General features: G+C 41.2%; 2 protein-coding genes across 3 annotated transcripts; one reads left to right on the top strand and one right to left on the bottom strand.

The window, feature by feature from the left end:
• Positions 1-5353: 5353 nt before the first annotated feature.
• Positions 5354-11947, top strand: LOC115679700 (phosphatidylinositol/phosphatidylcholine transfer protein SFH6). 2 transcript variants are annotated; one of them, XM_030603365.2, is made up of 14 exons: positions 5354-5605; positions 6401-6710; positions 7322-7421; positions 7673-7939; positions 8038-8115; positions 8250-8351; positions 8431-8480; positions 8567-8666; positions 8774-8872; positions 9064-9177; positions 9255-9372; positions 9834-10231; positions 11250-11315; positions 11495-11947. In XM_030603365.2, exons 1-14 carry the CDS (start codon positions 5584-5586, stop codon positions 11507-11509), a joined length of 1839 nt encoding a protein of 612 aa, XP_030459225.1. In that variant the 5' UTR covers positions 5354-5583; the 3' UTR covers positions 11510-11947. The 2 variants fall into 2 exon arrangements, with proteins under 2 accessions (XP_030459225.1, XP_030459224.1); XM_030603364.2 differs by having other exon boundaries at positions 11492-11947.
• Positions 11948-12428: 481 nt separating this feature from the next.
• LOC115679591 (heavy metal-associated isoprenylated plant protein 2-like) lies at positions 12429-13421 on the bottom strand. Its single transcript, XM_056306549.1, has 2 exons — positions 13144-13421; positions 12429-12935 (listed from the first exon to the last, which is right to left on the bottom strand). The coding sequence occupies exons 1-2, from the start codon at positions 13150-13152 to the stop codon at positions 12606-12608; spliced, it is 339 nt and encodes a 112-aa protein (XP_056162524.1). The 5' UTR covers positions 13153-13421; the 3' UTR covers positions 12429-12605.
• Between the last annotated feature and the right edge of the window lie 272 nt (positions 13422-13693).

Genomic DNA, 13693 nt, shown 5'->3' with positions numbered 1-13693 from the left:
GGATGGATTTGTAGACCAGAAACATCCTTCAATATGTATGAATGACTCTTGTTCTGAAAGATGGAGTCTTAAATACCACTCCCTTCTCTTCACATGTAACATGGGGCTACACATGTTCCTACAGTCATGCAGAAAGCAGATATCATAATCGCAATGATGAAGAGTCAACCTCAGCCTAATTAATCAATTTTTTTTTTGGCTGAAAATGAACTTTTCAGTGCTCTTTTTGAGCACTGAAGAGCACTGACTAATCTCTCTCTATTACAAGAGAAATGGACAAATGTCATAGGTGGTGAGTATGGTTCACTTTCATTTAAACCATATCAAACCAATTAATTGGATGACGGAATCGAATTGGATCCTATTTGCTTTCACTCTCTTTTCTTTTGAAGTGACTCTTTATCTATCTCAAAACGTCAAATCTAGTCGTTAAAAGAACAATGTCACAATCACATCAAACGGGAACACCGAAACTTGCCATATGAATTGAAAGCAAAAATTACCCAATCAATTCTAAACTTATTATATAAATGTCAATTTAATTATAAATATTTCAATTTTACCAATTGAGTCTTAAATTTTTGCGTGAAACTTCAATGTAGTCCTTTCGATTAATTTTTGCTGGAAATCATTGACGTGGCGGTGTGTTACGTAGGATGACTGGTGATAACACACCGCCATGTCAGTAATTTCCGGCAAAAATTATCCGAAAGGATTACATTGAAATTTTGTGAACATGTTTAAGACTCAATTAGGAAAATTAAAATTTATATGATTGAATTAGCATTTGTATAATAGGTTTAGCAAGAATTGGACAATATCTCTTGGATTGAAAAATTAGCCAAAATTCATATAAGAGGCTAGGAGGTTAAAATGGAAGAACAGTTTTGCTCGGTCTCTTATGTATATATGATTTAATTTCCAGTAAGTGTAATTGAGTAAATCCAATGGCCATTTCAATTTCAAAATTTTATCTAAAAATCTCATAAAAAAGCCCATGCATCCATTTAAATATATTATGACCATACATAACTATAAATGGATAAAATCGTAATTTGTGATAATCAAGATTTTAGAGGAGTAATCATGAATACCTTACCCTTTAAATTGGAACTCAAGATAATTGTACAATATTTCATAAATAAAATTTGTCTTTCCTTTTACGACAATCTAGATTACATAAAAAAGTTGGTCCATATCTTCCATAATAGTTGTTCTTGGGATAATAACACCAATAATTCTTGACTTTTAAATTTATTCAATATCGTTCATGTGCTTCATTTTTGTCAATTTGGTTGTCCCTAAGCTATACACTAAAAAAAAAATAATACTCTTTCGTCTAAATTATTTCTTCCATTAGATATATAAATACACATGCTAACGTTCTAATTTACGTGTCTTTTATATGTTTTTCGAATAAATCAGAACAATAAATACTATAGAAAAGAAAAATTAAAAGGAAAAAAGGAAGACATTGGTCCAGCATCGACGCAACTTGCGGGGGGGTTGTGGCTCATACCGCTGGCGATCGTTGTGTGACGAGGGCCTAATGACGCATCTCCGAGGTGGGGTTGCACAACCTTGGTAACTACTAATCGGGGTCCAACGACCCTAGATGAGATCTATCTCACCGAGGTCACACAACCCTGCGGTGGTGTCCCTCGCCAGTGGCTTGGAGGAGCCTCCGCCACCATCCTCTCTCTCTCTCAGAGGTTTTGAGATTTTTCATAAAACTATAAACTTATTTTCATTAAGTCAGCACTAAAAAATCATGTCCTTTATTTTATTGGGCTAAAACTGATGTTGCACTCATGTGGTGATCTACGTTAACATTTTCATTTCCATATTTAATAGAAAGACTGATTTTAGTAAAAGGCATATAATTTATAGATCACATCGTCGGAAAAAATGGGTACAAGGATGAAATTGAATGAATTATATGGATAAATCTATTTTCTTTACTCATATAATTTTATTCATTGTTACTTTTTGCTCGCAAAGCATGTGTCCTCTTTCTAGTATATATTAATATTGAACCGCACTCTTTCCACTCTTAATTTGGCTAAAACACTCTCCAATAAGGTGTTATGATCATTTCGTTTATTGTGAGTCTCACCTTTCAGCATCTTAAGCATTCTCTTGATATTATTTTTTTATTATTTCTTTTGTGAGTCCCACTTTTTTTCATCTTCATCATTCTCTTTTTCTCTCCCTAGCATACAATCATCTTTCTGTTTGGTTGTGGCTCCCACTTTCACTCTTTTTTGTAAACCCTGGTGTCCTCCTGCGGAGTTGAGGAGGATGCAGAGCGCGATAATCAGAGAGAGATAGGATTGTGAGGTGGCCTCCGAGCGCCGATTTCTTGCTGAGTTAGCTATGAGTTAGCTATTATCGCACTTGAGATTTTCCTTCGATACAGAGAGGATCCATCCGTCAAGCACAAACCTTCAAACTCCATCAATCTTGACTCCTCAATATTTCCCTTTGAACCCATCATTTCAAATCCAGCAGAGTTTGCAATTTGTACATTTGTTAACAAGTTGAAAAAGTTTAAATTGGTCTCAATGAAACAATAGAGCAGCATAACTTATAGAGAAGCATAATAACAAAATCTATTCAAAAAAAGATGCACATCTTATGAGCATGAATATATCGAATTGTTCAGTAAGTTGAGATCTTGCAATATCATTGCAACACATCATTCAATTTCTAGTACTTAAGTAAGCATGGAATATCCAAGCGAGCATATAAGAAGAACTGGCATACAAAAGAACTAGTGTCCATCCTTGCCGGTATCTCAGCCTGAATTTATAGTACCACGCTCTACTCAAGAACATGTATAAGAATCCGATGGGCACGATCAAACATCGGCATGATCAAATCCGAGTAGCACATGAGCACCGAGCACAAGATGTGGACTAGGACAACAATGGGCCAGAAGACATGTGCGCCGCCTCATCAAGCATGTGATAATCGCGTTCCAAGCACGGCCTCAAATACAATCAGCCACGGTAAGACCCACCTCCGCCGGTACTGCTCTTTAGCGCAAACCACTTGATTACCACGTGCCTCTCATCTATTCATTGCTCCATCGGGCTCGCTGCTTGATCGGAGAGGTAGAAGCATACACTGTCAAGGAAGGTCTCCGATAGTGAGTCCTAGACGAAGATCTCCAGTATGGAGCTTGCCAACTCACGCTTGTTGCGGCCGAGTGTAAAGAACTGGTGCCACTCCAACGAGTGGGTCGGCTTGCCAGGGTGAGGAATCGTCGGCTTCAAACAGACATAGTGAGTCGACAGGTAGATGTTTACGTAGGGCTGTCGTTGCGAGCGAGACCTCGCGACTTGACGATCTTGATGAACAAGTACTGTATTGGCTCCGCCAGATTGTTACTGATGGATCCTCTCCGTCTCAGATCGCAGGGGCAAGGTAACTACCTCACGAGAAAACAATTGCCTGCAAGAGAGAGAAAGAAAGAAGGACGAAGATGAAGGAAAGTTAGACCTGCAAAAGAAGAAACTGAAAAAAGGACACTAAAAGTGCGTTTGTCTGGGGAAAAATATTTTTCAAAAATTGATTTTCCGGACTTTTATCCATTTGGTTACGGGAAAATGACTAGTCAATCGAAAATATTTTATGAAAATATTCATGCATAAATTTAGAAAAATGAATTCTGAGATGTAAAAAGATAAAATCGCTTTCCAGAATTGCTGTCTTGAATTTTTTTTTCTTTTCTTTTCTTTTATTTCCTTTTTCTTTTTTCTATTCTTTCTTTTTTTTTCCTTTCCTTTTCTTTTTCTATTTTCCTTCTTCCGCCAGTCGCCGGCCTCGATGACGGCTGGCGATCAGCCACAATCGCGGGCTGGCCTCGCCGCGTCGAGCCTTAGCTCGGCTGAGGCCGGCGAGCTGCGAGCTCATTAGCCCGAGCTCTGTCAAGGCCGGTGAGCCTGAGCTTGGGCGAGCCTCGAGCTCGAGCTCACCTATGGCAGTCGTCGGGTGAGCCTCAAGTTCGTCTGTGGCCGTCGCCGGCCGGTTGCGGCGGAGGAAGAGGAAAAAAGAAGGAAAGAAAAGAAAAAGAAAAGAGAAAAAAAGAAAAAAATTTAAAATTCAAATTTTAAAAAAGAAAAGAAAAAGAAAAATAATTAAAATTCGATATTTTTAAAAAAATAAAAGAAAATATATAAAATATAAAATTTGAATCTTTTAAAAAAAATTCGATTTTTTTTTGCTCGAGATAAAGTCATGAGATTAAAATCATTTTTCAAATAATATATAAACCCCATAAAACGTTTTCAATCACATATTACCAAATAAAGGAAAAACTAACCGTTTTCCTGGAAAATGATTTCTTGAAAAATATTTTCCAAAAGCGTTATATTTTTCGTGAAACAAATGTACTTTAAGGCTCCGTTCGTTTGGCGGAAAATATTGTGTTTTTGGAAAATGTTTTCCCGGAAATCATTTTCCTAGAAAATATTTTTCCGGAACACAATTTTCCGGTGTTCGGCTGAAATATGAAAAAGTTTCGAAAAATATTTTCCGGCGTTCGGCAACGATCGGCGCCGGCTGTGTTCTTTTTCCTTCTTCTTCTCTGGCAGGGCGCCGGCCACGGCCACGGCCGACGTCCGGCGACCGGCAAGAGGCGAGCTCAAGCCTCGCCACAGGCCGGCGAGGCCCCTAGCTCTCCCCGCCGGCGAGCTCAAGCCTCGCCACAGGCCGGCGAGGCCCCTAGCTCTCCCCGCCGGCGAGCTCGGACCTCGCAAGATCGGCCTCGCCCGAGGTCGCCCAATCCGGCGACCTCGGGTGAGCTCGACCCTCGCCCAGGTCGCCGGATCTAGTGAGGCCCGAGCTCGCCGGCCGTGCGAGCTGGGGCATCGCCGGACGTCGGCGAACCTCGCCCGAGGTCATCGAAGAGGCTCTGGCGAGGCCGAGCTCGCCGGTCGCCGGCCGCCGACTGGCTGAGGTAGAAGAAGCAGAAGCAACAAAAAAAAAAAAAGAAAATAGGAAGAAGTCTGAAGCAAAGCAGAGCTTCAGACTTCCGGAAAATGACTTCCGCTTCTCAAAAGCGGAAGTCATTTTCTTCAAAACAATAAAGGATTTGGGGGTGGGGAAGGAAAATATTTTCCGCCCCCGAACATTGAAAAACGCAAAAAATATTTTCCGAAAAAATATTTTTCAAGGCACGAACACAGCCTAAGAGTCGAAAAAGCAACGCTTCTTAATATTTTATAATTTAGAAGTGCATTTCTTGTGGTTAAATGAACGGATGGTGACATGACAGCCTTTTCTCCTCCCACTGCGAGGAGGTAGCGTCACTGCCGCCACACTAGATAACACCAGGCGAGCCACACATCCGCCACGTGGCAGACCCAGAGGGACCCGCCGAAATTCACATATTCGCTCCTCTTCAAGAATCTCTCTCATGACGCTCCCTCTCGATTGCTTTGGCGTGTTTAGATCGAACAACTGGTCTCCGTCACACGACACACAACCGGAATTTACATAGATCCGCCATGAAACCCAACCCCTTCAAGCTTCGAGTCCATTAGGAATTGGCTCCCTTGAAACTTCCACACGCATGCCATGTCCGGCTCCCTCGAGCGTGGTAAGTCCCACCTTCTCCCAGCAACTTCACGTTCTCCTGAGTTGTCCGAGCTCGTTCGGTCTGTTCATGAACTGCTTGTTTGCACCACTTTTGAGCATGTGTTTGGACTTTTCTGTCAGGAAAGATGGCATTCTTGAGATGGAATTCTTTTGTTAACTGCTGTGTGGACCGTTTTTGAATTTGTGTGTACCTTGTTGGACTGGCTTTTATCTTGTCTTGTTCGTTGGCGGTTCATCCTATATTTAGATAATTCTGATTGGATTGTAAAAAGGGTAATTTCTTGCATAAATTGGGCTTCTGGACTGCACCTTTTCTGGTTTTGGGCATGTGTGGTCTTTGTGAAACGTCGGACTATAGACAGGTGTTGTATGCAATCGTTTTTCGTAAATGAAGTCTCCGGTGGCTTCTGCTTTCTATGGTTTTTGCTAAAGCTCGGACCTCTGAATCGGTTTCAGAGACAGTTATGCTTGGAAAATTAATGAAGGCAAATGTCACCATTAGTCTGAGGTTGAACTTGTAGTTGCAGCTGCTGGTCGTGAACAATATAAGACAGGGAGGACTTGTGACTCATTCCATAGAAAAGGAAAATTTTAATGGAATACTGTGCGTCAAAAGTTGACTGGAGATATGCTTGCTTAAATTCTAATCTGTTGCAAAAATAGATAGTGAAAGAACTGGAACAGGGCATAGCGCAACGTTGTATCACGGGTGAAGAAATTGTTCCAATATTCATGACTGTTTGAAAGAGGGGTGCAAGTAATGGGAGCTTTAATTGGACTTAAAACATATTTTAAGGTTATGAGGGGATCTCCGATTCCCATGAGGAAAAAAGAGAACTAAAATGGGAACTCGAAAGTTTTGGAGAGGAGCGGCGGACAAGGATGGGGAGTCTGAAAAAGAAAGCGATCAATGCATCACAGAAGTTCAGAAGCTCGCTCTCTGTCAAGAGAAGGGGCCACAGGAAGAGCGATAGCCAAGTTATAAACTCCCCAATCGAGGATGTCCGGGATGTTGAGGAGCAAAAGATTGTTGATGAATTTCGGCAAACGCTGATTTCAGATGGGTTTCTACCTCCAAGACACGACGATTATCATATACTTTTGAGGTGATCTTCTTTGTCAACTTTCTCATTCCCCTCTCTTTAAGTCAACATTCGACCAATGCATGATTATTTATCATGCACACGTGATGGGCTGCATGTCATCTCTCTCTTCTCCTTTATGTTGCAATTGGAATATTGGGAAGTGTTTGACCCAACCTAAGAATGGGCTGCCGACATAAAACTTTATCATGTTTATACATGTATTTGTCTTAAGTAGTACCAGACTTAGTCTTCAGGCAATTATGTGGTAGAAACTGAAGTTTAGACATTACCTGCTGTGGATTTGTCTTCTGAAGTGGAATGTCTGGCTAAATGGTGTTCCATTATGTAGCGCTAAATCATGTGAAATTCGTTAATATGCTAAAGAGAACTCAATTTTTTCTTCCAAGTTTTGTTGCGAATGGCTGGCAGTAAAATGAACTTAGCGCATCTGCTGCATTTTGTCAAAACTCATTCAGCTTGAGCTCCTTCAGCAGTGGCTTTTCAATTTGTTATTTGTTCTGTTTTAATGTCATCCTTCGAAACTTATTCTTTTGGTTCTACTAAACAAGCTTTTTAGGTTGAGCTTGTTCTTAACTTCTGTACATCAAGACTTACGTCATATTTTTCTTTAGATTTCTGAAAGCAAGGAAATTTGACATCGAGAAAGCAAGACATTTGTGGGCTGAAATGATTCAATGGAGGAAGGACTTTGGCACTGACACGATTTTGGAGGTACTTCGATATTTCTCTTGCATATTGAGAGTTTGAATATTGGGCTAAAGAGTGATACTGCTTATCTCTAGAAACTTCTTTAGAACTGGCCTGCTTATGTGGCTGTTTTCAGGAGTTGATTGCTTCAAAATCTTTTTCTTTCTTGCATGTAGTGCATATCACTTTGTAGCTAATTCTGCATCAAATTGCTTGCTCGCCGCTGTTTTAGTCTTGTACGATGCTGGACCCTCTTCTTTTTCTTCTTTCTTCAGGATTTTCAGTTCAGAGAGAGAAATGAAGTTCTTCAGTACTACCCTCAGGGGTATCATGGGATAGATAAAGACGGAAGACCTATTTATATTGAGAGACTCGGGAAAGTCAATCCTGACAAGCTTATGCAAGTGACTACTTTGGATCGCTATGTTAGATACCATGTTCAGGAGTTTGAGAAAACTGTTGCCTTTAAGTTCCCAGCTTGCTCTGTTGCTGCAAAGAAGCAAATAAATTCAAGTACAACCATTTTGGATGTTAAGGGCGTGGTACGTTGATTGATACTTTATTGGCAGTTCCTTTGATCTCTATCTAGAGCTATTATGGCCTTAAAATAATCATCTTTGGTTATTATACATAACACCAGGGTCTTAAGAACTTTACAAAACAAGCACGTGAACTCGTCATGCGGTTACAGAAGATTGATAGTGATTATTACCCCGAAGTACGTAAATCAATCTGTTCCCCTGATACTCTTGTTCTCTGGCAGTTGCTGTCTTGATCAGTTATGGTTATGATTTTGGCTGAATGGAGTTTTCAGATACAAAGTATTGTAATAAGTAAATGACATCTGTACAGACACTCTCCAGGATGTTCATCATCAACGCTGGTCCTGGTTTCAAGCTTCTCTGGAACACAGTGAAGTCTTTTCTTGATCCCACGACGATTTCAAAGATTCATGTAAAAGTTCAATGTCCAGTTGAGCATTTGACGGAAAATTCTGCTCCGCCTTATATAAATTAACAGAATTTCTATGCAGGTTCTTGGTAACAAATATCGAAGCAAATTACTTGAAGTAATTGATGCAAGGTTAGACATTGCGTTTATTGTGATTGTAACGGTAATTCTAAGCTGGCTGTGTACTTCTAAGGCATTAAGACATTCTAGGTTTGCAGTGAGCTGCCAGAATTTCTTGGTGGTAGCTGTACTTGTGCCAACCAGGGTGGCTGCATGAGATCGGACAAGGGTCCATGGAAAGATCCCGACATACTAAAGGTGAGACACGATAGTCCTTATTCTTAACTCCGGCGGGAAAGAGAAGGCATATTTTTTAATATTACTATGCTAATGAACTTTATCATTGCATGTGTGAACTATTGTAGATAGTGCTTGATGGCCAAGCACTACCTGACAGACATACAACGATGGGCAGGAACATCAATGAGGAAGTTGCTTCTTGTGATACCCTGGCCCGTCCCCTGGTATGTTCTTGCTAAAGTGAGGTCTTATCTAGACAATTGGACGCTGACAATCGTTTCACAAATTTTCGTTCATGCTCTCTAAGAGTTTTATATAAGTTTATCAGTGATAAAGTTTTCTCAATGTTAAACTAAGGTTTTATCCTGCTTTAAGTTTATCATTTGTTTATTGTTTGTGTTCACTGTTGAGTTAGATAAATAAAGGTACGTCAGCTGCGGCAGCATCAGGATCTGAGGTGGATGATATAGCTTCTCCCAGAACAGAAAGGAGCTATATTGTCCCAGATGTGACTTCTTTCTCTGAAGAAGTAAGTTAATTTGACATCAGAATGATAGTTATATATGCAATGTCTACAAGTGGTATTCATGGGATTCCTTATTCTAGGCAAAGATGACAAGTAACGGAACTTCTGTGGGTAACTTATCTGGATATGTTGAAAGTAGTTCTATGATTGACGAGGCTGTAGACCAGGGTTCGGGGATGACAGACAGCCTTCCTGGAGGTCAGCAATTTCAATAAATTTACTGGGTGATCATCAATGCCCTTATTTTCTTGGTTGTTGGGGGCATGCGAGAAAGTTGAGCTTGGACCTTGTTGCCTTTAGTAACATACTCATCCTCTACAATACGGAATTAAGCAGTCCATAAACAAGTTGGATACGAAGTGGAATAAACTATGACCCTTATTTTATTAGTCAATGTCACTTATGTCACATATTACTATTCATTCAGTGTCATTACACATGGAGGGGTCACTTCACATAGATCATATTATAGGAGCATATGTGAGACGATGACATGATGGTAGTTGGACACTGAACCTCTTGCACCCTTGTAAAGAGATTGGTTGAATACTGTCCAATTTTGTGGGCATGTAACAATGTCTCGAGAGCATATGTTTCTGGCACCAGCTAGATGGTACAAATAATTTGAGGTAGCTTGGGTCATGTGATATGTGTTTCAGGGATGTTTCCTGTGCCTGGCATTGATATACATGGAGGAGGAACCTATACTCGTTTCGATGCTGCGCTAGTGGCCTGCTTTATGCTCGTCCTGGCTTTTGTCCGTTCAGTCGCATACCATTTGATTGAGAAGGTCAGCAGCTCTATGCTCAATTCCACTCGTCATAATCCTGAATCTGTCATGGATCCTGTTGAGGAGTCCCATCTGCCTTCCACTGTTGCTAAGCATAAAGAGGGGGATCTTTCCTCATCTATTTGGAGAAGGCTGGATGAACTTGAAAAGAAGGTAGGAATGCAACATGAAAGGCCTGCTGCAATTCCACGTGAGAAGGAAGAGTTGCTGAATGCTGCTATTTGCCGCCTAGATGCATTAGAGGCAGACCTAATTGCCACTAAAAAGGTAAAGACTAAAATTCATTCAGGATTTCTGAGTTGAATGGGCTCTTCATTGGGGAAAAGTGTAGAAAAGTTCTAAACTTTTTGCATTGGTGCCAATTTAGTTCTAAACCTTTTTTTTGTGCCAATTCGGTCCTAAACATTTTGTCTTTATACCAATTCGGTCCTTCCGGCTAATTTTGGCCGAATTTTGCTAACGTGGACACCAGACGGCCTACATGACACTGCCGGCGATCACGTGGACAACTTTTAATAATATTTTAATATTTTTTTTATTTGTTTAAATTATTTTGTCTTATTTTTCTTTCCCTTTCTTCTTCCTCCAGCCCGTCGCCGCTCAGGCGACCGGCTGGAGGCCAGGGCAGCAAGCCCCGGCGGCCACTGGCGAGGCTTGCCCTCGCCGGATTTGGCAAGGTTGGGCCTCACCCATGGCTGGCAAGGCTTGACCCTCGCTAGATCTGGCAAGGGCAAGCCTCGCCCAGCCGCTAGCGAGGCTAGCCTTCGCTGTCGCTGGCGAGGGCGAGCCTCCCCCATGGTCGGCGAGGCAACCCTCGCTAGATCCGATGAGAGCGAGCCTCACCCAGCCTAGCGCAAGGCCACCGTCGCGGCCATCCGGCGAGGGTCGAGCCTCGCCGCCCTCGCTAGTGGCTGGCCGGGTGGGGCTCCACCAAAGGCTAGCGAGGTTTGCTAGCCCTGGCCTCCAGCTGGTCGCCGGACCAGCGACCGGCCGGAGGAAGAAGAAAGGGAACAAAAAAAAAAAAAAAAAAAGAGAAAAAAGAAATAAAATAAAATAAAATTCAAAAAATATTAAAATATTATTGAAAGTTGTCCATGTCATTGTTGGCGGTGCCATGTAGACCGGTCGGCGTCCACGTTAAAAAAATCAGGCCAAAATTAGTCGAAATAACTGAATTGGCACAAAAAAAAAGGTTTAAGACTTTTTTGACACTTTTCCCCTCTTCATTGCGTGCTAATTCTGGCATTTATCTTTTTATTGTAATGATGTCCTTTCACGTGAGCAGGCGCTGTTTGAATCTTTGATGAGGCAAGAAGAAATTATTGCATATATCGATGCGGCCAAACATAAGGTCTGAGCTGCATCTACGAATTTGGCATGTGTTGATTTTCTTTTCTTTACCTAGTTGGACATTGCTGGGTTGGGGTCAGGTTGTGGGCATACAATTTGTGTATATTTTGATGCCGAAGATTATTGTTGCCTGCAATCTGAAAATGGCAGTTGTTTGTCTCATTCTTGTCTGTGCGGCAGAAGAAGTGCTGGTGAAGATATGGGATCTACTGGTGGAGAGAATGCTGAGTGGTTTGGTAACATTATTCAACTGGCGTACGTGTTGGCACGTCCGTGAGTTGCTTGCTTGATTCTGGTAGTGAAGACTCCTGGTTGATATCCATTTACGGCCACCAGGAGGGAGAGTACTTCCATTACTACTCAATTTAATCTGCAACCTCCTTTCTTGCAACTACTCATGTTTAGAGAGTTATAGGCGGGAGAATCGAGGAGAAAGCAAAAGAAATCGACCTGGATGGAGTGATCTACGTAAGATCGTCGTTTGTTTTCATCCTGATCAAAGATGTTCTGTTATTTCAAGTTCTTGTCAACACAGCCTTGGTCGCTTCACTGTGAAAGAGATCGGCATTGGGTTGCGGACTGAGTGTTCTTTTCTCATGTTTTATATTTGTATATTGCATGGTTACAAAGTCACTTGGGTATCTTGTGATCAAATGACGCGACTTTAAATCATCTTTTGTGGAAACTTTAAAGGTATAATAAAACGTCCAAAATAAAGGAGAATTCTCAACACGCCTTTTTACAAGTACCACCAATTGTACAGGAAAATTCGTAGGTGATCTGAGCGTAACTAAATTCAATGTACCTAAGCTTTTAATGTTGGTAAGTTTCTCATGGGATCTATGTGATTTAAAGATTGAGATGCAACCGGTGGACCAAAGAATGCCTCGTAATACGGAGTGAGCTCCTTACACTCTTTATAAGAGCTTGAACGGAGTGAGCTTGTTATCCTCTTAGAAGAGCTCGAGGCAAATCATACACTCAAGTCGAAAACATAACTGAGGCCCAGCTAAAAACAAGCTACCATTGGAAGGGGGAAAAGGGATTCTTGACGTAATTTCCATTGCACGTCACAGTTAAAATTCTAAAGAAATAAACGAAACACTTCTAAATGTGTTCTGAAAGAATAATCACGGTTGGATAGATAGTCGTAGTCTTCATGTTATATCATGTCCAATGTTGAAGCAAGACCCAGGGAAGGCGCAAGCAATGAACACAATTCTTTTCCATGTTTTCCCCGACAAAACATTGCTCTTATTGCCCCTCGAACGATGAAGAAAATGGCACCTGCTTACATTATCGAACAGTAATTGTGGTAGCGATCTTCTGCAACTACATACCAAACACATCTCTGACAAGTCTTGGGTGTCTGAGGAATCATACTATATTTCTTTTCATCTTTCTTGTCTTCTTTTGGAGGCCCGATGCTCACAAAGTGTGCAGACTTTCTGAACTTCCTCACCTTCTTTATGATCTTTGCTGGATCAGCTTCACCAATCACTGTCACAGTGTTCTTTGATGGGTCAAGGACAATGGAAGTAATGCCTTCAATGGTGGCCACCAATTTCATAACCTTGAGCCTGCACTTTGAACACAGCAGCTCCACTGACACTATGGTTTTCTACAACAGAGAAAGTGCAGTCAGAAGTTGCTCAGACTCTGAACTTGCAGAAACAGAGCATCTAAGAGCTGGAAAAAGTACTGCTGTGTCAGAGTGAGCAGAGAATTGCATAGGAAAATGAGCCACTCAGGAATCACATGCACAACTAAAAGCATTACTTATAGCAGCAAGATCACAAGATTAGAAACTAGGGGAGAAAAGGAAAAACCTTTGACATGGTTATTGACAAATGGAGCAAGATACTAAAGCTAGAGAATCTGCTATATATATAACTAATACATCAGTGTAATTTACTAAGGAAACACGAATTTAATCTATTGGGTTGTAACAGGAATTCTCTCTCTCTCTCTCGTTGCTAATGGGCCCCATTGGTTGAAAACTAAATGGAGTGGCAGGGTGGGTTGGTAACTGGAAGTAAATGTGTGTCGGAACAGTATTAATTGCCAATCAAGAACGTCCTCTGAATATCTTAGGCTACTTGCACCAGATTACCTGAACATCCTCTAGGAAATAGTAAGATAGCTATAAGCACTTGGAGTTTGTTCATCAGATCCGGTCTTTCAAAAGATGAAGGTAAGACGAACTGGCAATGTTTTGTCCGTGGAATGGTTGCTTTGCTATCACGCCGATATTGGCTTGCGGACAGTTCTGCAACCATCTGCAGCAAATCCCACTCAAGTAAAGAATCAGATCCTTAAAGAGTGCTAATTAGACAGTCATAGAAGGGATCAGCTTCTCAGTACAACTCTGATAATGAA

This window comes from Syzygium oleosum, unplaced genomic scaffold, assembly GCF_021117445.2.
Source record: "Syzygium oleosum isolate NSW1041296 unplaced genomic scaffold, Sole_v2.1 Sole_v2.45, whole genome shotgun sequence".
Classification (NCBI taxonomy): domain Eukaryota; kingdom Viridiplantae; phylum Streptophyta; class Magnoliopsida; order Myrtales; family Myrtaceae; genus Syzygium; species Syzygium oleosum.
Note: the sequence above shows the minus strand (reverse complement) of the source record. Positions and strands in the feature narration are given on the sequence as shown.